This window comes from Chiloscyllium plagiosum, unplaced genomic scaffold (genome assembly GCF_037043375.1).
Source record: "Chiloscyllium plagiosum isolate Xiang-an unplaced genomic scaffold, Cpla_swu_hap1 HiC_scaffold_18, whole genome shotgun sequence".
NCBI classification, from domain to species: Eukaryota; Metazoa; Chordata; class Chondrichthyes; order Orectolobiformes; family Hemiscylliidae; genus Chiloscyllium; species Chiloscyllium plagiosum.
The window spans coordinates 22826720-22850291 of record NW_028270156.1 but is presented as its reverse complement, the minus strand read 5'-3'; the positions used below and the strand labels follow the sequence as shown (position 1 = coordinate 22850291).

Sequence of the window (23572 nt, the reverse complement as noted above, 5' to 3'; positions counted from 1 at the left end):
CGGAGCCGGTAGGTTCCGGTTCCGTTACCATGGCGGCCAGGCTGGTGGGTCTGGCTCGAGCGGGATTGCAGAGAACCTTCCGGAATCTGGGTGAGTGGCGGCGCCTGAGGGCCAGGGGAGAGGGGAGAGACAGCGGGGTCTCCGGCCGCGGGAGAGAGTGAGGGAGAGAGGGGAGAGGGAGAGAGGGGAATGTGTGTCCCCGCCGTTTGACCTTGGCGCGGAGCCGGCACCTGGAGGGTGTCACTGGAGAGAACCGGGAGCGGGCCGAGAGACCAGGGGGAACAGACTCGGGGCAGCCGGTCTGAGAGACCTGGGGGGTGGTAGAGACTGGGCTGTGGGGGTGGGGAGTGGTAGAGACTGCGTTGTGGGGGTGGGGAGTGGTAGAGACAAGATGGTGGGGGCGGGGAGGGAAGAGGAGACGAGGTATGCTTTCCTTTATTGGTCAGAGTATTGAGTACAGGAGTTGGGAGGTCACGTTGCGGCTGCACAGGACATTGGTTAGGCCACAGTTGGAGGATTTGAGCTACAGGGAGAGGCTGAACAGGCTGGGGCTGTTTTCCCTGGAGCATCGGAGGCTGAGGGGTGACCTTATAGAGGTTTACAAAATCATGAGGGGCATGGATAGGATAAATAGACAAAGTCTTTTCCCTGGGGTGGGGGAGTCCAGAACTAGAGGGCGTGGGTTTAGGTTGAGAGGAGAAAGATATAAAAGGGACCTAAGGGGCAACGTTTTCATTCAGAGGGTGGTGCGTGTATAGAGGGAGCTGCCAGAGGAAGTGGTGGAGGCTGGAACAATTACAACATTTAAAAGGCATCTGGATGGACATATGGGCTGGGTGCTGGCAGGTGGGACTAGATTAGATTCCCTACAGCGTGGAAACAACCCTTGGATCCAACAAGTCCACACCGACCCTCCGAAGAGTAACCCATCCCCCTCTGACTAATGCACTTAATGTGATGGACAATTTAACCTGGCCTGCACATCTTTTTGGAATGTGGGAGGAAACCCATGCAAACACAGGGAGAATGTGCAAACTCCACACAGACAGTTGCCCAAGGCTTGAATTGAACCTGGAACCCTGGGGCTGTGGGGCAGCAGTGCTGACCACTGAGCCACTGTGCAGATTGAGATATCTGGTCGACATGGACAAATTGGAGCAAAGTGTCTGTTTCCGTATGACAAGCTGCTATGTGTGGGTGGTGGTACAGGAAGAGGGTGCTACAACTAGTAAGGAAGGTCGAACAGGAGAGTCTGCTGCAGATGTTGGTAGGAACAGAGAGAATACAGCATCTAATTGGGGGAGTGAGATGGTGACGGGAGAAGGTGTTGCAACTGGTGGTCAAAGTTAAGAATCACAACACCAAGTTATAGTTTACAAGTTTATTTGGAAGTACTGCTTCATCAGTAAGTCTATTGGATTATAACCTGGTGGTGTGCGATTTTTAACTTTGTCCACCCCAGTCCAACACCAGCACCTCCATATCATGGCAACGAATGGTGTTAGTGTTAAGAGGCTGCTTGAGCTCGCAGGGAGGGCGAAAGAGGGGATGGTGGGGTTGAGAGAGGATGTTGCAGCTATTGCTGGGGTTAAAAAAAGGGTGCAGGTGATGGGGGTGGAGAGAGAGGGGAGGTGTTGCAACTACAGAGGAACCTTGATTATCCGAATGCCAATTATCCGAAAATCGGATTATCCAAAAGAGATCTCGAGGTCCCGATATGTAGAAACATTACATCAAAGACATGTTTCCAACAGTGATTGCACCTTTTGTTTATAGTGATTAAGCAGGCACCGTCTCCAAATGACTGACCTCCTGCTCTCTCTCTCCCCACACTTTCCCTGGAGTGAACCCTAAACCCCCCCGATAATCTGACCAACAATGTCCTGTACAGGGCAAAAGTTGAACCTGTCAAAACGTTGTGTGTGTGCGCGTGCGCGCTATTTGGAGACTTACCCCACGAAGGCGGCGGCGGCAGCAGCAGCAGCAGTCTTGTTATTGGTGTACAGTCCGGCTGCCCTGGAGAGGGAGCGGGGATGGGCGGGTGGGGGCTGTATTGGACATGGTTCGGGGGCGGTGTTGGACAGGCCGGCACGGGATTATGTCGGAGGCTGGAAAGGTATTGGACGGTGTTGGGGGGCAGGAGGCGATGTTGGACAGGGTTCGGGGGCGGTGGGTGGTGTTGGATGGCATTGGGGGCAGGGGGGGCTCACGTGTTTTGTGCTGGGGGCAGGGGACATGTTGGGTGGGGGCTTGCGCGATGTGCTGCTGCAGTATCCTGAGTGGGAGCAGACTTTAAAAACTCTGAGCTCCAGAGGAAAGGCATTTAATCGATTAACTGAATAATCGATTATCTGAATGAAATACCGCCTGCCCATCTCGTTCAGATAATCGAGGTTCCCCTGTAGTGGGTAGGGAGGCAGGGGAAAGGAGAGTGCTACAGTTACTATGGGGGAGAGAATGGAGAGCAATGCTGCAGCTAGTGGGATGTGAGAGAGAGAGAGGAAGGTGCTGCAGCTGGTGGAGGGATTAGGCACGAGTGAGGAAAGTATGCTGCAGCTGAGGGAAGGGATGTGATGAGGGTACTGCAGCTATTTATGGCACTGCTGGGAGGCTTGTCGGTAGTGCTGGATTGTGGACTTTGCTGCTGGGATGGGGTTGCTTCTTTTGGGAGGTGTGGGTATGAGGTGGGGTGGGGAGATGAGGAACCTGGAGTTTTCTCTGTTGGATCACTGCAGTGAGAAACATCAGGGTTTGTCCATTCAAGGCCTAAAAAATAACAGGGACTCAATTTGTAGGATTGTAATAACTTCAGGATAAAAAGGGAACATTGATGTGGGACAAAATAATTTGTTAGATTAAACTGACCTAAAATAAGTGGGAGCCCCTGGAAACAGTTATTGTTTCTGCATCTTCCCAAAGAGATGTGAATCCTGGAGTGATTAAATCTTTCAGAGTAACGAGCATGCAGCATAGGTAGGAAAGTGGTATAGAAGTGTATACCAGACATGATTAAACTGATGGGCTCTTGTTGCAACCTTATTATTTTCATGATTCAGCTGTTCCGAATGTTTGCAGGAATTCTTAAAATTTGTGCATGAAATGTGGGGCATCACTGGTTAGACCAGCACCTGTGCCCATTCCCTAATTGCTCTTGAAAACGTGATTGTGAGCTGTCTTGGACTTTTCCAGTTATGTGGTTATGGGTACATAAACAATGATGTTAGGAAGCAAATTTCCAGATTATGATCCAGCAAAGAGAAGGAATGGTGATATAATTCCAAGTGAGGATGGTGTAGGGCAAGAGGAACTTTTAGAAATACATGCGATCCTCACTACCTAAGTATAGGTTTCTGGGTTTGGAAAGTGCAGATGAAGGACACTTGGTGAGGTGTAGCAGTGAATCTTACAATGCTGCCACTGTGCATCTGTAATTAGGGTGTAACTGTTGAAGATGGTAGAATAGGGTGGTGTTGACCTTGTTGGAGCTGCACTCATCCAGGCAATGGAGAGTAAAGTATTCCATCATACTCTTAACTTGTGCCTTGTAGATTATGAACAAGCTTGAGAGAGTTGGGAGGTGATTTATTTGTTGTAGAATTTCCAATCTCTGACCTGCTATAGTCGCCAAAGTATTAATATGTCTGTGTAATGTGGTTAAGTGAAGTTCAAATGGCTGAATTGTTTCTCATTCAATCATCTTCGCTAAAGTGGAATGTTTGAGTTAATAAACTTGCTGGTTGTGAGACTGTTATGAAATTGCTGACCGTCTTCATCTATTTTACAATGCTTCTGCAGTATTTAATTGTGAAGTAATTTAGAATGTCATGTTGCTAAATATTGTACTGTTTTATGTAATGATGCATTACTATCATGTTAGAACTATCCAGTAGATGGTAATTATAGTTTATGGCAATTTATGACTTTAGAGTTATCTTCAGCTCTGTCTGCCTGACAAAGTTGAGTAAAATGAATCCTGTGTTTAACTTCATCTGATTTGCTAAGACCGTTGGAGCCTGTGATGATACCCGTCTCATTGCTGTGCAAAAAATATGAAGTATAGTTCTGCTATTTCTCTGCTGCTCTATATCTGATATACCTATTGTTTATTGTGATTTTACTTTACCTTGTCTTAATGTTTACTTCAGTGAGTTTTAGATTTCCACACTCCTTTAAGCTCCAATTATTCCACCTTTGGGTGAACCTTCCCCTTTATTAAAACCTTGATCATTTTAAATGTTTCATTTCAATCATCTGTGGATCTTCTGTACTCATGGAAATGAAAGCTTGGACTACTCAACCAGTCCCCTCGATTTAACCTCTGTATTATCCTGAGAAATCTATTCTGCACCTCCTCCAATGAATATACATCCATTCTAAGATGTTCTTTGTAAAGAGCGTTGTGTAATATTAATGTAATCATCATACCTTTCCATTCCATATTTCCTTAAGTAAAGGTTAATATTCCATTATACTCTGAAATGAGTTTTTGACCCCCTCCAGCAGTTTGCAATTTCCATTCATGAGAACATGAATCTCCATGCTCTGCCACTACTCACTTGGAAAATAGCAATTCCTCCATTGTAATTCTTCTGGGTGAACTGTCACTTTTTCCGCATAGAACTGTTTGTCACGGTTTGGGCAAACTATCAAAGTCCCTTTGCAATGTTTCACTGCTGTCTCCAGTAATTACTGTGCCACCTAACATAATCATCAAACTTAGATTTTGAATGCCTGATTCAACTTAAATCACTGATAAAGATTAGATTAGATTACTTACAGTGTGGAAACAGGCCCTTCGGCCAACAAGTCCACACTGACCCTCTGGAGAGCAACCCACACAGACCCATTCCTCTGCATTTACCCCATCACCTAACACTACGGGCAATTTAGCATGACCAATTCACCTAACCTGCACATTTTTGGACTGTGGGAGGAAACCGGAGCACCCGGAGGAAACCCACGCAGACACTGGGAGAATGTGCAAACTTCACACAGAGAGTCGCCTGAGGCGGGAATTGAACCCCTGTCTCTGGCACTGTGAGGCAGCAGTGGCTAACCACTGTGCCGCTCAAATATCCTGAAAAACTGGCGGCACCTCTATTCAATTCCTGCAGAAAGGCTATGCTCGAAACATTGATTCTCTTGCTCCTCGGATGCTGCTGGACCTGCTCTGCTTTTTCCAGTGCCACGCTTTATCAACTCTGACTCTCCAGCATCTGCAGTCCTCATTTTGTCCTAATTATAGGCTTTGTCCATTCTGCGAGCCTATCTTTGTTGCCTCTCTTCTGAATACATCATTGGGAAAATTAATAAATATATAAAAATCCTTAATAAAGAACTTTAGGCAATACTATTATTCACCCTCCAGTCTGAAACATAACTGTTTACTATGACTCACTGTTTTCTGTTAAGTAATTTTATTTCTTTTAATCTAAGCTGACACTGACCTTCGTATGCCTGAGCCTGATTTTTGTTAACCAGTCTTTGTGTTAGTTTGTCAAACATATTCTTGAAATCCATATAAACAGCACCATATTCTCTTTGAGCTTCTGCTTTGCATCATCAAATAATTCAAATAGATTAGACGAGCACTACTATAACCTGTAATGCCTCTCCTTAATTAAGTCATGCCTGTTCAAAGATTGCTAATTTTTTTGATTTTAAAAACTTTATCCTAGACTAATGTCTTGGCCCGTTGTATCAATTAGGAATGTCCTTTCACTCTTTCTTGTCACATTTGCCCTCTTCAGTCTTCTGGCATCTCCACCCCTTAATCTAGAGAAGAGTGAAAGATTGTGGCAAGCCCATTGGCTATTTACCCATTTCCTTTAAACTTTTGGATGCAAACCACAAGAACCAAGTGACTTACATGACCGAAGTACAGGTAACCTTTACGTTATCACCTCCGTTTCAATTTTCACACTGTGCTTCTACCTATATTTTGTCAGCATCCTCTTTCTCAGTACACACTGATACAAAATATTATCAAGTATTCTAATCTTACCCTCCACTATAAGCATATTAATACCCTTTTTGTTTCCAGGTGAATTCTCAAGTCTTGCACCCTAACTATTTAAGTCCTTTTCATAGTCATGCAGCACGGAAACAAACCCTTCATTTCAACCAATCCATGCCGAACGTAATCCCACCTGCCTGCTCCTGGCTCATATCCCTCCAAACTCTCCCCATTCATGTATCTATCCAAATGTCTTTTAAACATTGTAGGTGAACCCACATCTACCACTTTCTCAAGAAAGTTCATTCCACACACGAACGACTCTGTGTTAAAAAATTGTCGCTCATGTCTTTTTTAAACCCCTCTTCTCAACATAAAAATGTGCCCCTAGTCTTGAAATCCCTGATTCTAGACTATTACCATTAAAGACAATTACCATTAACTCTACCTATACCTCTCATTATTTTATAAATTTCTAAGATTACCTCAAAACTCCTACGTTTCAGTGAAAAAAAGTCCCAGCCTATCCAACCTTTCTTTGTAGCTCAAACCTTCCATACCCAGCAACATCCTGGTAAATCTTTTCTGAACCCTCTCCAGCTTTATAATATCCTTGCTGTAACTGGGTGACCAATATTGAACACAGTATTGCAGAAGAGGCCTCACCAATATCCTGTAGAACCAGAGTATAAGAGATCCTCAACTCTTATACTCAAAAAGGACTGAGCAACAAAGGCACATGTGCCAAATGCCTTTTTAACCAGCCTGTCGACATGTGACTCAAACTTCAAAGAATTCTGTCCCTGTACCCTATGTCCCTCTGTTCTATAATGCTACCCAAGGCCCTATCATTAATTGTATAAGCCCTACCCTTGTGTGTTGTACCAAAATGCAACACCTCACATTTATTTAGATTTAACTCCATCTGCCATTTTTCAGCCATTGACCCATTTGATCAAGATCCCTTTCATGTTATTCTATTCTATTCTCATTTTTTTCCCTAGGGTAACTGTGAATTAATTGTTTCTTGATGAGCTAACAGTTTCTGAGGGAAATGGAAATATCAGTCTGAGTTCTAAAAGAGATTTGATAGCGAACCATATATTAGACCTGCCAGAAACATTGTAGCCCACAGAGTAAAAGGAAAATGCTGGCATGAATACCAAGTTAATAAAAGCAAATTAATGCAGAGATTGGAAATCTTAAATAAAAATCAAAAGTGCTGGAAATGTTCATTTAGGAAAGACAAACTTTGAAGATGCAGAAAATTTACTCAATTGATTCAGGGGTAAGAAATTTCAATTATAAAGGCTGGAGAAACAGGGCATATTCTCTTTACAGAAGATTGAGTCAAGGTTTAATATATTTGATATAGTTATGCCAGGTCTAGACAGAATAGATCGAGAAAATGTTCCCTTAATGCTAGAATTGAGAAGGAGAAGACACCAATTTAAAGTGACATGTAGACATGAAGGAAAACATTTCTACTTGGTGACTGATTAAGTTCTGTAATGGACAGCCTGTGTGTGTAGTGGAGGCTGGCCAATCATGGCTATCAAAAGAGCATTGGATAAGTATCTGAAGAGAAAATAAAATGAAGGACTACAAGGATAGATTGGAGCTTTGGGTCTGGTTGTAGAGGTCTTGCACAGACACCAGTGGCTGAATGTCGCCTATGCCATATGTTGTCACCTATCTATATGGCCCCCAAATAGACTACTAACTCCTTTAAAATAAATTAATTTCCAGGCAACAAATGCAAATGTCTAAATGACAAAGCATATGTCAGGTATAGACAGGAGAGATTGAATGAATCCTTCGAGTATAAAGGCAGTAGGAGTATACTTAAGAGGGAAATAAAGAGGGCATAAAGGGGACATGAGAGAGCTTTGGCAAATAGGGTTAAGGAGAATCCAAAGGGATTTTATAAGTACATTAAGGAAAAAAGAGTAACTCTGGAGAGAATTGGGCCCCTCAAAGATCAGCCAGGCAGCCTATGTGTGGAGCTGCAGGAGATAGAGGAGATACTAAACAAGTATTTTGCATCAGTGTTTACTGTGGAGAAGGACATGGAAGATATAGAATGTGGGGAAATAGGTGATGACATCTCGAAAATTGTCCATATTACAGAGGAGGTGGTGCTGGATGTCTTGAATCGCATAAAAGTGGATAAATCCCCAGGACCTGATCAGGTATAGCCTAGAACTCTATGGGAAGTTAAGGAAGTGATTGCTGGACCCCTTGCTGAGATATTTGTATCATTGATAGTCACAGGTGAGGTGCCAGAAGACTGGAGGTTAGCTAACATGGTACCACTATTTAAGGTGGTAAGGACAAGCCAGGGAACTATAGACTGGTGAGCCTGCCATTGGTAGTGGGCAAGTTGTCAGAGGGATTCCTGAGGCACAGGATTTACATGTATTTGTAAAGGAGGAGAAAGTGAGGACTGCAGATGCTGGAGATCAGAGCTTAAAAATGTGTTGCTGGAAAAGCGCAGCAGGTCAGGCAGCATCCAAGGAGCAGGAGAATCGACGTTTCAGGCATAAGCCCTTCTTCAGGAAAGGTTGTCAGCATGGCTTTGTGCATGGGGAATCATGTCTCACGAACCTGACTGAATTTTTTGAAGTAACAAAGAGAATTGATGAGGGCAGAGTGGTAGACGTGATCTGTGTGGACTTCAGTAAGGCATTTGACAAAGTTCCTCATGGGACACTGGTTTGCAAGGTTAGAACGAAATGGAATACAGGGAGAACTAGCCATTTGGATACAGAACTGGCTTGAAGGTCAAAGGGTCGTGGAGGGTTGCTTTTCAGACTGGATGCATGTACCAGTGGTGTGCCACAAGAATCTGTGCTGGGTCCATTGCTTTTCATTATTTATATAAATGATTTTGATGTTTATAAAGTCATGAAGGGCATGGATAGGGTAAATAGACAAGAACTTTTCCCTGGGTTTGGGGAGTCCAGAACACGAGGGCATAGATTTAGGGTGACGGGGAAAGATATAAAAGGGACCAAAGGGACAACGTTTTCACACAGGATGGTGAATGTATGGAATGAGCTGCCAGAGGAAGTGGTAGAGGCTTCAAAGGGTATGTTTCCGTGCTGTAAATCTCTAGGACTTGGTTTAGATCTTGAGACTTTTACAGTAGCAAACAAAACTCAACATAGGGGCAGCATGGTGGCTCAGTGGTCAGCATTGCTGCCTCACAGCACCAGGGACCTAGGTTCGATTCCAGCCTCGGGCAACTGTCTGTGTGGAGTTTGCACATTCTCCCCGTGTCTGCGTGGGTTTCCTCCCATAATCCAAAGATGTGTAGGTCAGTTGAATTGGCTATGCAAAATTGCTCATAGTGTTAGTTGCATTAGTCAAAGGGAAATGGGTCTGGGTGGGTTACTCTTCGGTGGGTCTGTGTGGACTGGTTAGGCCGAAGGGCCTGTTTCCACACTGGGGAGTCTAATCTAATCTAATCTAAATCAAACGTTACTTAGTAGTTAGCTAATACATCAATCTAAACTAAAATTACACTTTCACATGAACTAATGTAATTGCAATATATTTTATGAGCCCTTTTGATGTGCACCACACATCTGGCAGAAATTTGGCATTTTGGTCACTGGTCCAAACTATCACCTGGATCTCCTCACTTTTCCCCTAACACATTAGGTTGCTATGTTCTGGATTCACCTCAATTACTCCTTGTGTTTTCAACATCCAAGAGTCCTGTCTATTCTGTTCCTTGTTTCCTAAACAGAAAATAATCTCATGCTAGCATCCTGCTTGATTGTGAACAGAAGAAGGTCTGTTGTTTCACTGCTTGTTATAAAGCAAAGTTAAAAATCACACAAGACCACATTATAGATCAGCAGGTTTATTTGGAAGCACTAGCTTTCGGAGCACTGCTCCTTCATCAGGTGGTTGTATAAAGCAGCTATCCTTTTTCCATGGGATACCATGTAAAGAAGTTCAGAATGTAACTTGATATTTCAGTAGGTTTCTGTTTGAGACCCCCCCCCCCCCCCCCCCCCCCCCCCCAAATAAAAGACAACCTGAATACATGGGCTATTAAGTGTTAAGATTTCATCAGCCTTTCAGAATGTTCTGATTACATTATATTACAGTGCACATTTTATAATGTGGCATGGTGGCTCAGTGATTAGCACTGCTACCTCACAGCATCAGGGACCCGAGTTCAATCCCTGCATCGGGCAACTGTCTGTGTGGAGTTTGCACATTCTCCTTGTGTCTACGTGGGTTTCTTCCAGGTGCTCCGGTTTCCTCCCAAAGTCCAAAGATGTGCAGGTCAGGTGAATTGGCCATGCTAAATTGCCCGTCGTGTTAGGGGCATCATTCAGGGTGAATGGGTCTGGGTGGGTTGCTCTACAGAGGGTCAGTGTGGGCTTGTTGGGCCGAATGGCCTGTTTCCACACTGTAGGGGATCTAATTCAAAAAAGCAGTCTTGAAACTCCTACTGTTCATGTCATCATTCTTTGATTCTATAGATACTGGGGCAACTCTGTTCCTGATACAATGCTGTGGAATTTTTGAACATCGAAGTATGCAGGCAAACAAGGCCTTGCTTTAATGTCTGTCAGGAAAACCTCTGATGCAGCACTCCCCTCAGCCTCAAGTGGACACAATATTTTTATAATGTAGCTTCAACATATAATTTCATGACTCTGTGCCAATGCTAACTATCTTATTGAAATGTTATTCTTTTTATTATTTCACTTGCAAAGGTTGCTTCCTCAAAATGTTGCTGTTATTTCTGTAGGTTTTCATTATGCAATTCAGATTCCATTAACTTTTTAATCTTTAATATACGTAGCTATTGTATTTAGGGCTATGGAGATAATGGCTCGTTATCTTGAAACTCTTTTGTTTTATTGTACATTTGTGGTGTAAAATTCTTGTCATTGTGCTTTCATTATAGGTCCTGGTGGTGGTGCTGTGGCCTCTCAGGTCAGGTTTGAGGGATCCATTTCTGAGTCTCGGCGTAAGTAAAGGCCAAGCTACATTTCAGTTGTATGTGAATTGCATAATGACCCTATTTATGACGTGAGTTTCCTACTATGTATGCAATTTTAAAGTGAATATAAATATTACTCTTCTGTATTTGAAAGAGACCAAAACTGCAAGTAGTGTGTCCACTGTGTGGAAGAGAGTTACCTTGCTTCTCATTTTCAGGCTACACCACTGGTGTAAAAATCAAAACAAGGGCCAAATATGTAAGCTTTTCCTGTGTCCGTAAACAGTCTGTCCTTCAGCTTGTTCTCGGCTGTGCCTCCTCATAGCGTTATATGGAAACTGGGTCCCTCCTGGTCCCAGGCTAAAACATCAGAGAAACCTGGAATGAATTTGGCCCAAGACATACAGTATGAAAGCCTGCGAACATGGTCACACCTGACACTTGTGAAGCCATCTTCCACCTATGGACAGATAGATTCACTCCCTTATGGATACCTCGCAAAGAGAGACAGTTGAAGCATATGGGAACAAGTCCTGATTAAATGCTTGGAGTGGGGCCCAAAGATTACTGATGTCTAATTCTTGTCAATTTGTTATGGACCAGGCCAGACTCCCTCAAAACATTTCAAGAAAGTAGTCCAGACCCTAACTTTGTTAGTTGTTTTAAGCAGGTGCAAAGTGGATATTCCAGAAGAGATGCTGCTGGTCACACTGCATAGTTTTAAATAAAACAGAATTTATTTACAAGATTACTGAATGAAACACAAACAAAAGAGAGTAGAATACAGAATATCTTAACCTATCGGAAAACCCAATGAATTATCCCAACTTGGATCATGTTGTTCCACATACTTGCAACAATCCCCATAAACACCCTTTGGCACAAAAGGTAAAATCAAACATAGGGTCTTACAGGAGAGTTGTGAGAGAGAGAGGAGGATTAGCCTGGACCTGCTTCTTTAGGTCCAGCAGCTTTTTCAACTGCTTGATTGCTTTCAGAGAAACATTAGACTGCCAAAACCAAACCAAATCAAACCAGAGAAAAGCTGAGCTGGGAGAACTGGTCACTTCCTTTTTATTGTGCAAATGCTTTTTAAAAAAAAACTTGAAAGCCTTTTGCCTGCGGCAGAATCTGTTACCTTTAATCAAATTGGCTCTAAAGCCCATCCAAACACAGAGTTTTTAAAGTCTGTGTCTTTGTGACCTCTCTGAAACAAAAACCAAGGACAACATAACCTTGTTAAAGGAGCAGCATTGTCACAACTGTTCTGGCAACTCTGACAAGCAAGTCAATGCGAAAGTAGTGCTCTGGATTGTTTTGGACCCAAATAAGAAGGTGGAGGTAGAGGTGGGAGCTAGGACTTTGAGTGAGCTGTGGGCCTTTGTTAATTTTGCTCAGGCTTATGCTTAGGAGGAATAATTAACTTCCACTGTGCGCACACCTTACAGTAAAATATAAATCATCATGAAGAACAACTACCAAGGGCTCAGAAAAACACCATATAACCAAGTGTTCAGGGTCAGAGAAGTCACACTTTTTGAACTGATAGTTTTTAGTACAGATTTGATCATAACTTTTTGACATTTGAATGCTTAACTTGGGGTATTTCTTCCATCATTGTTTAGCATGAGTGCATTGCTGGCAAGGCTACGTTTATTTCCTTAGTTGCCTTTGAGACAATACCACCTTGAACTCTGCAGTCAATGTTCTAGGTATCCATGCTATCCTTTCTGAGACAGAGTTCCAATATTTTGACTCAGTGACAATAAAGATTAAGTTGTGTGTCCAGGTCAGGGTGCTGTGTGCCATGGAGCAGAACCTAACAGTGATGGTGTTCCCTTGTTCTTCGATGTGGATCATAAATTTGATTTGTCCTGCAGATTTAATACTTATTTAATTTGTGCTTTGTATCCTTAGATAGAACATACTGTAGGTTGGCTACTGTGATGGAGAAAGTGGATGTTTGACTGCAGAGGGTGCCAAACAAGAGAAGTGTTTTGATCCAGGTGGTCTGGTAACATTTGAATAGTGTTAGTGCTGCAACTGTTTTGATGTGGAGAATATTCCTTCAATCTCCTTACCTATGTCTAATTGTTAATGGAATAGCTTTGGGGATCAGGAGGTGGGACACTCGCAACAGAATACTCTGCATATGACTTGTTTGAGCAGCTGTTATTTATTGCTACTTAGGTCACTTATAAAACTTTACAATCTGTTTATATTATTATATCCTTCCAAATGAACCAAGAAATGTGAGCTTTCTTATTGGTAGACAATATCATAGGGAATGCATCAGTGAAATTTAATGTAGCAGTGCTACACTTTGCCTCGCAGCTACCGTCCGACCAAAGAATGAACTACAGCACAGCCAGCTCTCTGCATTTGGTGAATATGTTGCTGAAATTCTTCCCAAATATGTCCAACAGGTGCAGGTAAGTGTGTCAGAATGATACCGAAACATAAATCGCGTTGTTGAGTTTAATAAATCCAATCAAATATCTGATATTGGCATTTAGTACTATCCCACCACAGAAGTGATTGGATTGATAGGAGGCAATCGTCATTTAAAATAACAAGCAGGGTTTTTCATCCAAGCAATGTTTTGAAGATGTCTCACTGTCATTATTGTGCAAGTGTTAGATGTGGAGAGCTGTTTAAAAAAAAAATCCTTTCCTAATTCCTTCAATTTGTCTTATTTAACCCCTAAATACATCCAATGGCCAAAGTAATGGTGATAAACTGAAAGGGAAAATAATTTTTTGCCATTAATTTGTTTCATTTGTTCGTTATTATATACTGTTTTAAGTTATGCTGTTATGATTTTATGAAGCCTGTATGTGAATGTGATATCTGTTTGCTTTGTCTTTCTTAAATAGGTGACATGTTTCAACGAGTTGGAGGTTTTTATCCATCCAGATGGCTTAATACCAGTGATGACGTTCCTCCGAGATCATACCAATGCTCAGTTTAAATCTCTTGTAGATGAAACTGCAGTTGATATCCCTTCTCGTCAATTTAGATTTGAGGTAATTGAAGGAGTGGTTGGGGAGGGTGAAACAAGTGACTACAATTGTGCTATGAAATAGTACATTTATTGTAGCTTTATAATTTTGCTTGTTTGCAAATATTAAATGTAAGATGTTACAAGGAAGCTTTCTTTATTGTTTTGGAGAACAACTTTACTCAACAATAATGTATATATTGAAAGATTCTGATGACAAACATGTCAAGCATCCTAATCTTAAGTTCTGAAATAAATAGAAAAACTACTGATGCTGTAACTCAGAAGCAAAAAGAGTTTTTGAGAAGCACAGCAGGTCTGGCAGCATCTGTAGAAAGAAAACAATTGACATTGCGAGTCAAGTGATCCTCCGTCAGAATTCTCTTTCCCCTATACAGATGGTGACGGACCTGCTGTGCTTTTTTTTGTTCAATCTCTAGATGTGGGTGTCACTAGCCAGACAAGTAATTAATGCCCATCGCGAGTTGTCTAGAGGGCAGTTAGGAGTCAATGACATTACTGTAGGTCCAGCACTCCGTCTATGTTTTAAGCTCTTTCACTCCTATCTGTCAAAAGAGGATTAATACTCATATTACTTGGTGGGATGATTGCTCCACACAGAATCTCATATTTTGAATTCCAGCAGAAACAATAAGGTTACCAGCTGGAAGATGAATTGTTAAAATATAGAGTCATAGAGATTTTATACTATTATAACACAGAAAAAAGCCATTTGCCCTATCAAGTCCTCCTTGGCCAATAACCTTGGATGCCTTGGCATCATAAGTGTGCATCTAAATATTTTTTAAATATTGAGGGTTCCTGCTTCTACCACCCTTACTGGTGGTGAGTTCCAGATACCCACCACCTTCTCAAAAACAATTTCCTCTTATCCCCTTTAAATCTGCTGCTCTTTACATCAAATCTTTGCATCCTTGTCATTGATCCTTCCACCAAGTGGAAACCACCTTTCTGTCTACCCTGTCTATGTCCCTCAATCATATTCCATCTCTTGCTCCCTTCTTGATTAAGCTAGTACCACATTAGCTGTCTTCCAGTCCTTTGGCATCTTTCCTGTGTCCGGAGGCACAGTGTTCCTGCTATTGATGTGCCTCACTCAACAGCCTGGGATTTGTCTCACCCAGCCTTAGAGATTTATCCAATTTTAAATCTGACACAACTCTGAGAATTTCACTGTCTTTGGCTGATTACTATAAATATATCACAGACTTTTTTTATAAACCTGTATTCTGTACCCACGTCGTCCTACTCACTTGTGAACACTGACTCAGTATTGATTTAGTTTACTATCTAGATCCTCCAGCTCCATGCACATTAGCACTGTAGTCCTTAATGGACTCTATTCTTTCCCTAGTTCTTCTTTTACCCATAATGTACCTGTAAAATAATTTAGGACTGTCCTTTGTTTTACCTGCCACTATTCTTTCATGCTTCCATTTGTTCTCCTAATTCCCTTTTTAAATTTCCCCTTGCACATTCTGTACTTCTGGTGAGAGTCTGCAGATTTGTGCTCTTGGTATCTACCATGAGCTTCCCTTTTTCACTTTATCCAATCCTAGATATGAAAATGTGTTGCTGGAAAAGCGCAGCAGGTCAGGCAGCATCCAAGGAACAGGAGAATCGACGTTTCGGGCATAAGCCCTTCTTCAGGAAACGTCGATTCGCCTGTTCCTTGGATGCTGTCTGACCTGCTGCGCTTTTCCAGCAACACATTTTCAGCTCTGATCTCCAGCATCTGCAGTCCTCACTTTCTCCTCCAATCCTAGATATCCCTTAATGTCTTTTCTATGCTCAAGATTCAAAATAGGTCAGTGACCAGTGGCTGACAAAGTTAAAGATTATATAAGATTAAAAGATAAGGCTTATAAATGGCCAGATAGTAATAAATCTGAGGATTGAGAAGTCTTTTCAATGCAGCAAAGAAGGACCAAGAAGTCTGATCGGCAAAGGAAGAATCAAATAGGAATACAATCTAGCAAACCACATAACAAATCAGCTACACAAACTTCTACAGTTTATAAAAAAGAGACATTTGATTAAGACAATGTGGGTCCATTAAAATCAAAGTCAGGAGAATTTTAATGGGGAATAAAGAAATGGCAGAGAAACTAAATTAGTACTTTGTGTCTATTTTCACTGAAGAAGGTACAAGAAATCTCCTAGAGTCAGAGATCCTAGTGACTAAGGAGTATGAGGATCTGTAGAAAATTAGAATTAGTAAGAAGATAGTTCTGGAGAAATTAGTGGGGTGGAAAGTTAAAAGTCCCTGGAACCTGATAGTCTAGTTTTTGAGGATGTAACTAACAAAATTGATGAAGGGGAGTTGATGATGTAGTAATTTTGGATTTTGATAAGGTTCCCCACAGGAGATTGGTTAATAAAATTAAACCTGTTGGGATTGGAGATAAAGTAGAAGCATGGATTAAGGATTGACTAACAAATACAAAGCAGATCAGTAATAGGTTATTCTCACATAGGTGGAGTGTGACTAGTGGAGTGTGCAAGAATGAATACTTGAGGCCCCAGTTGTAATGATTTTAATGTGGGAACCAAATGTAATATTTTCAGGTTTGCAGATGATAGAAAGCTAAGCAGAAGTGAGGAAGATGTAAACCATTTTGAGAAGGATTTGTGGAGAGAAAGCAGAGTTAATGTTTTGGGTGCAGTGACTATTCTGTGGGTCAGAAGGGTCACTGAATCTGAAACTTTAACTCTGCTTTCTCTCCACAGATACTACCTTAGGTTTTTTCAGCAATTTCTGATTTAGTTTTTGATTTCCACATTCACAGTTCTTTGAGCGGTTTGTTTAAATGAGAATTTAGTGATTGATTAAGAGTGAGACAAATGGAAAATAATGTGGAAAAGTATGAGGGTATCCATTTTGGTTGGAGAAACATGTGCAGAATATTTCTTAAATGGTGAGATTGCAAAGTGGAAAGTGTAGTTGTGCAAAGGGACTAGGTTGTTCTTGGCATTAAGTCACTGAAGGCTAAAATGCAGGTGATTGGGCAATGAAACAGTAGACCTCATTATATGAGGATTTGAATACAGGAGTATTGAAGTTGTGATTCAATTGTTTAGCAGCTTGGTTAGACTGCACTTGAAGAACTGTGTCCAGTTTTGATCTCCTTATCTCAGAAAAGATGCTCTTGCCATAGAGGGAGTGAAGTGAAGATTCACCAGACTTGTTTCTGGGATTGTGAGACTGGTTGATGAGAGATTGAACAAAATGGGCCTTGTCTCAAATTCGGAAGAATGAGAGATGATCTAATTGAAGAGAAAAAGAGGGTAGATGCAGATAAAATGTTCCACCTGGTTGGGCAATTGGGAACTGGGGGTACAATTTTAAAAATAAGGTAGATACTATTTAGGACTGTTCAGAATTTTTGTTTACCCCAATTTTTTCTGGAAGATCAATATTTGAGTACAGTTAAAGTCGAGATTGTTGAATCTTTGATTATCAATGGTGTAAAGGGTTATGAGAACAGTGAGGGTAAAAGACATGAATTGTTTAGACATATTTATTGGATAGACATATGGATGAAAATGAACAGTGTAGGTTAGATGGGCTTCCGGCTGGTTTCTCAGGTTGGCGCAACATTGAGAGTTGAAGGGTCTGTACTACGCTGTTATGTTCTATGTTTAAGCAGCTATCTTCTTGCTAAATGGCAGAGCAGGCTTGATATTCTAAGTGACCTACTCCTGTTACTGAGACCTTACAGACACAGAATTTAATGTACATGCAAAAGCACAAATTGGAAAATTGGCATCCATTCAAGAGATAAGACCCAAAACTTGAGATAAGGGAGTTGAATAAAAATTGATGTAAAAAGTGTTATGGACTGTGAAGCTTGTGCAAATTATATCATGTTGGTTAAGAAAAGTATGTTCAACGATAGACTGAAGATGATTGGAGAGAAGAAAAGGTTAATTCTATCAACTCAAGATGAACAAAATCTTCCCAATCAGGTTTGTACAGCGAAAAAATCTAGTCTTGAGAAAACAAAATAAGAGACAAGGTAGAGACGATTGAAGTCTAAAACCTATAAATGAGAAGTCTTTGAGTGTTTCTCATTCTGAATATTGAGAAGTATATAGCTTGAGTTAGACCACATCACTGTCTAAGCTGAAATTTTATTGTGACTCTATCACATTATAGTAGTGTCAGACTGAACTGTGAACCAGTCCTTTCTCATAATAACTGGTCTCAGAAACCTCTTTTTTAAAAAAAGTATAAGATTAGTCATTTAAAAATAACCTAAAAATAATAGCAGAAATGCCAAAATGCTTGTCAGATCCCCTTTGTTACGATGGGTTTGCTATAAATTGGCTGAAAATGTGTTGCTGGAAAAGCGCAGCAGGTCAGGCAGCATCCAAGGAACAGGAGAATCGACGTTTCGGGCATAAGCCCTTATGCCCGAAACGTCGATTCTCCTGTTCCTTGGATGCTGCCTGACCTGCTGCGCTTTTCCAGCAACACATTTTCAGCTCTGATCTCTAGCATCTGCAACCCTCACTTTCTCCTTGCTATAAAGTAGGTATTGACTTAAAACATAGTATTGGGAATTGGATAAATTGTGGAAGAACTTCAATTTGATTGGGGTTTGGATTACCCCATGCAGATATTGAGATTTAATTTTAAGATCTCTTCTGTTTTCACTTTCCAACAGATTGTATATAACCTGCTTTCGCTGCAATTTAACTCTCGTATCCGTGTGAAGACTTACACTGATGAGTTGACACCACTGGATTCCCTGGTACCTGTGTTCCAGGTTGCAAACTGGTATGAGAGAGAGGTGAGTTGAATAAATTGGATGAAATGTTATGAGAAGACATTTATTACCAGCCAATTTCTAAGCAAAACAAGATTGAGTCAGAGAACCAAAAATAATTGAATCACGGGTAAGAGACTATTTAACATTGTAGGCCAAGTGTGCAGGTAGTAAAATAGATGGGGTGAGAAATTACACCAACTTACAAATTCTTAGCAGAAGACATTTATCTTCTGTAAATTAACACATTTTTAAGAGTAGGCATTGTCTGGTTGTGAGCAGAATTTGAGGTAGAAGTAAAAGCTGCAAAGAACTGTTGAGACAGGAAACATTTGAAAGACGAAGTTATGTGCTATGTTACACGTGGAATTCTGGTAGAGTTCTAATCAGAATGTTGACTTACAGTTCGTTGAGCATCAGAAATAGGATGTAGCAACTAGGATGACTGTTGTGGGGGTGGGCAAATAATAGTCGATAGATTCTATCAGGCCACTGTTGAATTGTGTAGATGGCTAAATGTTCTGTTATTTAGATTGGTTTGTGAATAACTGTGGTGAAGTTCAAGATTGAGTCGATGTATATTGTTTGGGGAAGGAGTAGGTTTGATCAGCCAGATCACCTTTTCTCCATTCATGCTTTATGATCTTTTCTTTGCTGAAATCAAGAACATGGGACTTTCATGGAATAGCCAAACACCAATTGTTGTGGAAAAGTGTGGGTCAGGCAGCATCTGAGGAGCAGGAGAGTCGATGTTTCGGGCATAAGCCCTTCATCAGGAATAAAGGGCTTATCTCGAACTGATCATTGTTTACAGTATTATAATTCCCAAAGTTAATTATGTGGTGAGCAACTAATGTGATTTAAAACTATTATGCTGTGCTTATGGCCTCTAATCACACGAAAAGTAGGGTGTTAAAATGTAACTGAATATGTTATAAGTTGTCTAACATTTCTGTCTTGGCTCAATTGTATTTTTAAGAATTTGTTTCAAATTTAACACACTTTTATAATGTCTTAGACAAAATACAGGTAACATTTTGCACTATACGTAAATCTTAGAAATATCAAATTTTAAAATGTTAAGTCCTTCAGGAAGCGAGGATGTTACCCTGTCTGTTTGTTCCAGATTTGGGATTTGTTTGGTGTATTTTTTGCTGACCATCCGGATCTCAGACGAATCCTCACAGATTATGGATTTGAAGGTCATCCTTTTCGCAAAGACTTCCCACTTTCTGGCTATGTAGAGGTATAAAATAATATCTTTTAAAGCAGTACATCTATGAAGCTTTTTCTTTTTCCTCCTCGTTCTGTGCTCCTACTCAGAAAACACCTTGGCAGCACCCTACCCCTCCTAAAAGCCACTTGAGTCAACTTTGTATGTTGGAATGAAAATCTCTTTTAACTAAATTGACACATTTAAAATAATTGCAAAAAAAAGGCCCGGGTTTCAATATTCTGCCCACTTTAAATATTATACCCATGACCATGTCATTGTCATTTGGTCATATAGCATGGAAAGAGACCTTTCAGCCCACCATGTCTGGCCAGTCATCAAGCATCTATCCAATCAAATCCCATTTTCCAGCACTTGGTCTTTGATCTTCTATGCTGTAGCATTTTAGGTGTTCATCTGCATACTACGAAAATGTTGTGATGCTTCCAGCCTCTACTGACAGTGAGTTCCAGATACCATCACCTTCTGGGTGAAAAGAACTCTCCTTAAGTCTCTGCTAAAGCTTCTGCTCCTTAGCTTAAATGTTTGCTCACTGGTAATTGACCCTGTAAGGAGAAAGATTTGTTCTAACTATGCCACTCATACTCCTGTAGACCTTCATCGGGTCCCCTTTTGGTCTTCTCTTCTCCAGGGATACCATCCCTATTCTATCTAGTCTCTATTCATAGCTCTGAAATGCTTCAACCTGGGCAGCGTTTTGATGAATCTCCTTTGCACCTCCTCCATATCGTGTTGTTATCAGGAATCTACATAATACTTCAGCTGTGGTTTAACCAATATCATATACTGCTTTGGCAGTTCTTGTGTTCTTTGTCTTTGGCTAACTGTTCCCCTTCTTTCTAGGTACGTTATGATGATGAGGTAAAACGTGTTGTAGCTGAGCCTATTGAACTTACCCAGGAATTCCGCAAATTTGACCTCAACAGTCCATGGGAAGCTTTCCCAGCCCACCGCGAACCAGCTGAACTACCCAAACTTGAAGCTGGAGAGAAAAGTCCTGAGACAAAATGAATAGGAACTGCTGAATATTTAGGGAAAACCTGTCTAATGTCAATTTTAATGTGGGCCTAAAGTGACTGTTTTCTGTACAACCTAATAATTTGTGTGAAACATATGTAAATAAACTACTTGTATAAGGTTATAATTTGGCGTAATCTTAATTGTAATAGCTGCCTCTGTGCAAAGAAAGAACAGATTTAACTTGGACATTTGAATGACAGCGAGATGGTACCGCCTTTCAACTTGAGAAGTTAAGAGACTCCAGTACAGGTTACGATTACTTATGCATGTACACATTCATGTACACAAGCTGAATCAGTCATGATTATTGTCTTAAGATTGAACTTTGGTAAAATGTTATCTCTTATATACCTTAGGTTGTGTATACAATTTCTAATTTTTAATCTGATCAAATTCCAACCATGTGGTAACCACAGTCACTTATTTCTTGAAAAACATAGATTAGGCATTGCTCATGTCCACCCAGGCCTTCCCTTATCCTGCTGATTGTGGAGTGGATCCTACTGCATCCTCTATATCTGTCATTCTGTACCTAGTCTGGCTCTTGGTCATTTTGTTTAGATGGAAAGAATAGAGGAGCTGACTATTATTTAAATGGAGAAATATCGAAGAAAGCTACAGCACAGAGGGATACAGAAACCATAACAAGTTCACATAGAAGTTCAGATAATAAGGAAGGCAAATGAAATGTTGGTTTTTATTTCAAAGGAAATTGAACATAAAAATAGTAAAGTCTTGCTGAAACTATATAATGCACTGGTTTATCAGAGTTGGGAATACTGAGAGCAGTTTTTGTCCCCTTGTCTAAGTCTTTGGAGGCAGTCCTGAGGGTTCACTAAGTTGAATGTGAGTAGGAAGGAATTGGCTTGGAAGTTGAGCAAGTTGGGCTGTATTACTTGGCATTTAGAAGAATGAAAAGCAATCTATAGAAACATACAATTCGTAGGTGACTTCACAGGGTAGATGCAGAAAAGTTGTTTTCCTTGACGAATCTAAAAAGGTTACAATCCCCAGAGTAAAAGGACCATATGTAACAGATGTTGAGGAAGTTCTTCTCTCAACATGGAGTGAATCTGTGGTATTCTTCACCATGGAGTGCTGTTGAGGCTGGGGCAGTAAGTATATTCAAGGTGGAGATATACTGAGTAAAAATCTGTCTGCGAATTGGAAATCATAGGGAAAAGACAGGAAATTGGAATTGAGGATTATCAGATAAATTGAGAATGAACATTGAACCGACTCATTAAGCTCAATAGTCTACTTTTGCTTCTGTGTCGCATAATTTTAAGAATTTCAAACTTAGATCATAAGTATTGCCCAAAGGTGATGAGTCAGGGTTTGCAAAGGATAGGTCTTACTTCATGAGTTTGTTTATATAAGAGTATAGATTTTCTTTCTAGGCCAGCATCTGTTATCTATCCCCAGTTGTTCAGAGTCAACCACATTGCTGTGTGGGTCTGTGTAAACAGAAACTAAAATAGGTCAGGTAGAAATTAGGGAGAAACAGGGTTCAGTTAATTAAAGTTTCAAACATTTTACAATCTCAAATTTTTTTTCCAATGTTTGAGATTGCTTATCTCAATGATTTAATTGAAGATATTCTAAATCACATTTCTTTGTGGAATGCTGAGTGCTTCCAACTATTTCTGCAGAGGAGTTTTGAGGAGGGAGAAAAGTAGGGCCCGGGAGCTGCGAGTCCCTTTGCTTCTCGATCTCCCATCTTTCACACTCCCCTTGGCTCTCTTTTTCCCCCTCCCAAGCCTCCTGCAGGTCTCTGGGACTGATGCCATTCCACCAGGTACTGATCTCTCCCCTTGCCGCTTCCTGATCTCCCCAAACTTCCTTTCCATCCCCACGTTCTGAAAAAAATAACACTGCTAATCAGGAGATGAGAAACAGTTATTCTCAGTTCTTTCAATAATTCATTGTGCAAATGATGTGACCATGTACTATACAGACCAGAATCATAGCTTCAGGTTGACCTGTATTAGCTGGCATCAAGCCACGGTGATGGCGGTGGAGTTACATTTTAAAGATCTCTGGCATGTCAGGAAACTAATTTTTTCCAGCTTCCTAATTTGGATTGACAAGCAGTAAGCCGGCTGGAAAGTGGTTCTGTAGATGGCAGGTTGAGGGCAGCCCAGGGTTCGGCTATCCGGAACCCCTTTTCCCCCCTCCATCTCAAAGTCAACCTGGACAGGGGAATCAGTAAACCTCACAAAGGGACTGGAACAGTCATTCTGAATAAATGTGACTTATGTCAACAAAATGCACACCGTTTTTAATGACAGATTTGTATTTATATCCATTGGATGTGCTGCTCAGTACACATTACTTGAAAACAAGATAAAACTGCATTTACTGGTCTCAGCAAAGAATGCTAAGCTGTTTGGTGATATTTACAATCGGGTTCATCCTCGTGGCTTACTAATGTGTTTGCCCAGGTTTCCCAAGACACACGAATGTAATGTCCCTTCATCTTATCAATGATGTGGAGCTGCCAGTGTTGGACTGTGGTGGACAAAGTTAAAAATCACACAACACCACAGGTTTATTTGGAAGTACAAGCTTTTGTCAGGTAGCTGGTGGGGCAGGATCA

At 41.0% G+C, this 23572-nt stretch overlaps 1 protein-coding gene across 1 annotated transcript; it reads left to right on the top strand.

Annotated features, from left to right (window-relative positions):
• Nucleotide 1: 1 nt before the first annotated feature.
• Nucleotides 2-21097, top strand: ndufs3 (NADH:ubiquinone oxidoreductase core subunit S3). Its single transcript, XM_043705500.2, has 7 exons — nt 2-90; nt 10890-10952; nt 13260-13357; nt 13802-13951; nt 18618-18743; nt 19846-19965; nt 20797-21097. The coding sequence occupies exons 1-7, from the start codon at nt 30-32 to the stop codon at nt 20962-20964; spliced, it is 786 nt and encodes a 261-aa protein (XP_043561435.1). The 5' UTR covers nt 2-29; the 3' UTR covers nt 20965-21097.
• Nucleotides 21098-23572: the final 2475 nt, after the last annotated feature.

Excerpts from the sequence above, each read along its gene's own strand:
- ndufs3 (XM_043705500.2), top strand. The coding sequence starts at position 30 with ATGGCGGCCAGGCTGGTGGGTCTGGCTCGAGCGGGATTGCAGAGAACC. Across the intron at positions 10,953-13,259 it reads ATCCATTTCTGAGTCTCGGC|CTACCGTCCGACCAAAGAAT; the intron begins GTAAGTAAAGGC and ends TTTGCCTCGCAG. Across the intron at positions 13,952-18,617 it reads CTCGTCAATTTAGATTTGAG|ATTGTATATAACCTGCTTTC; the intron begins GTAATTGAAGGA and ends ACTTTCCAACAG.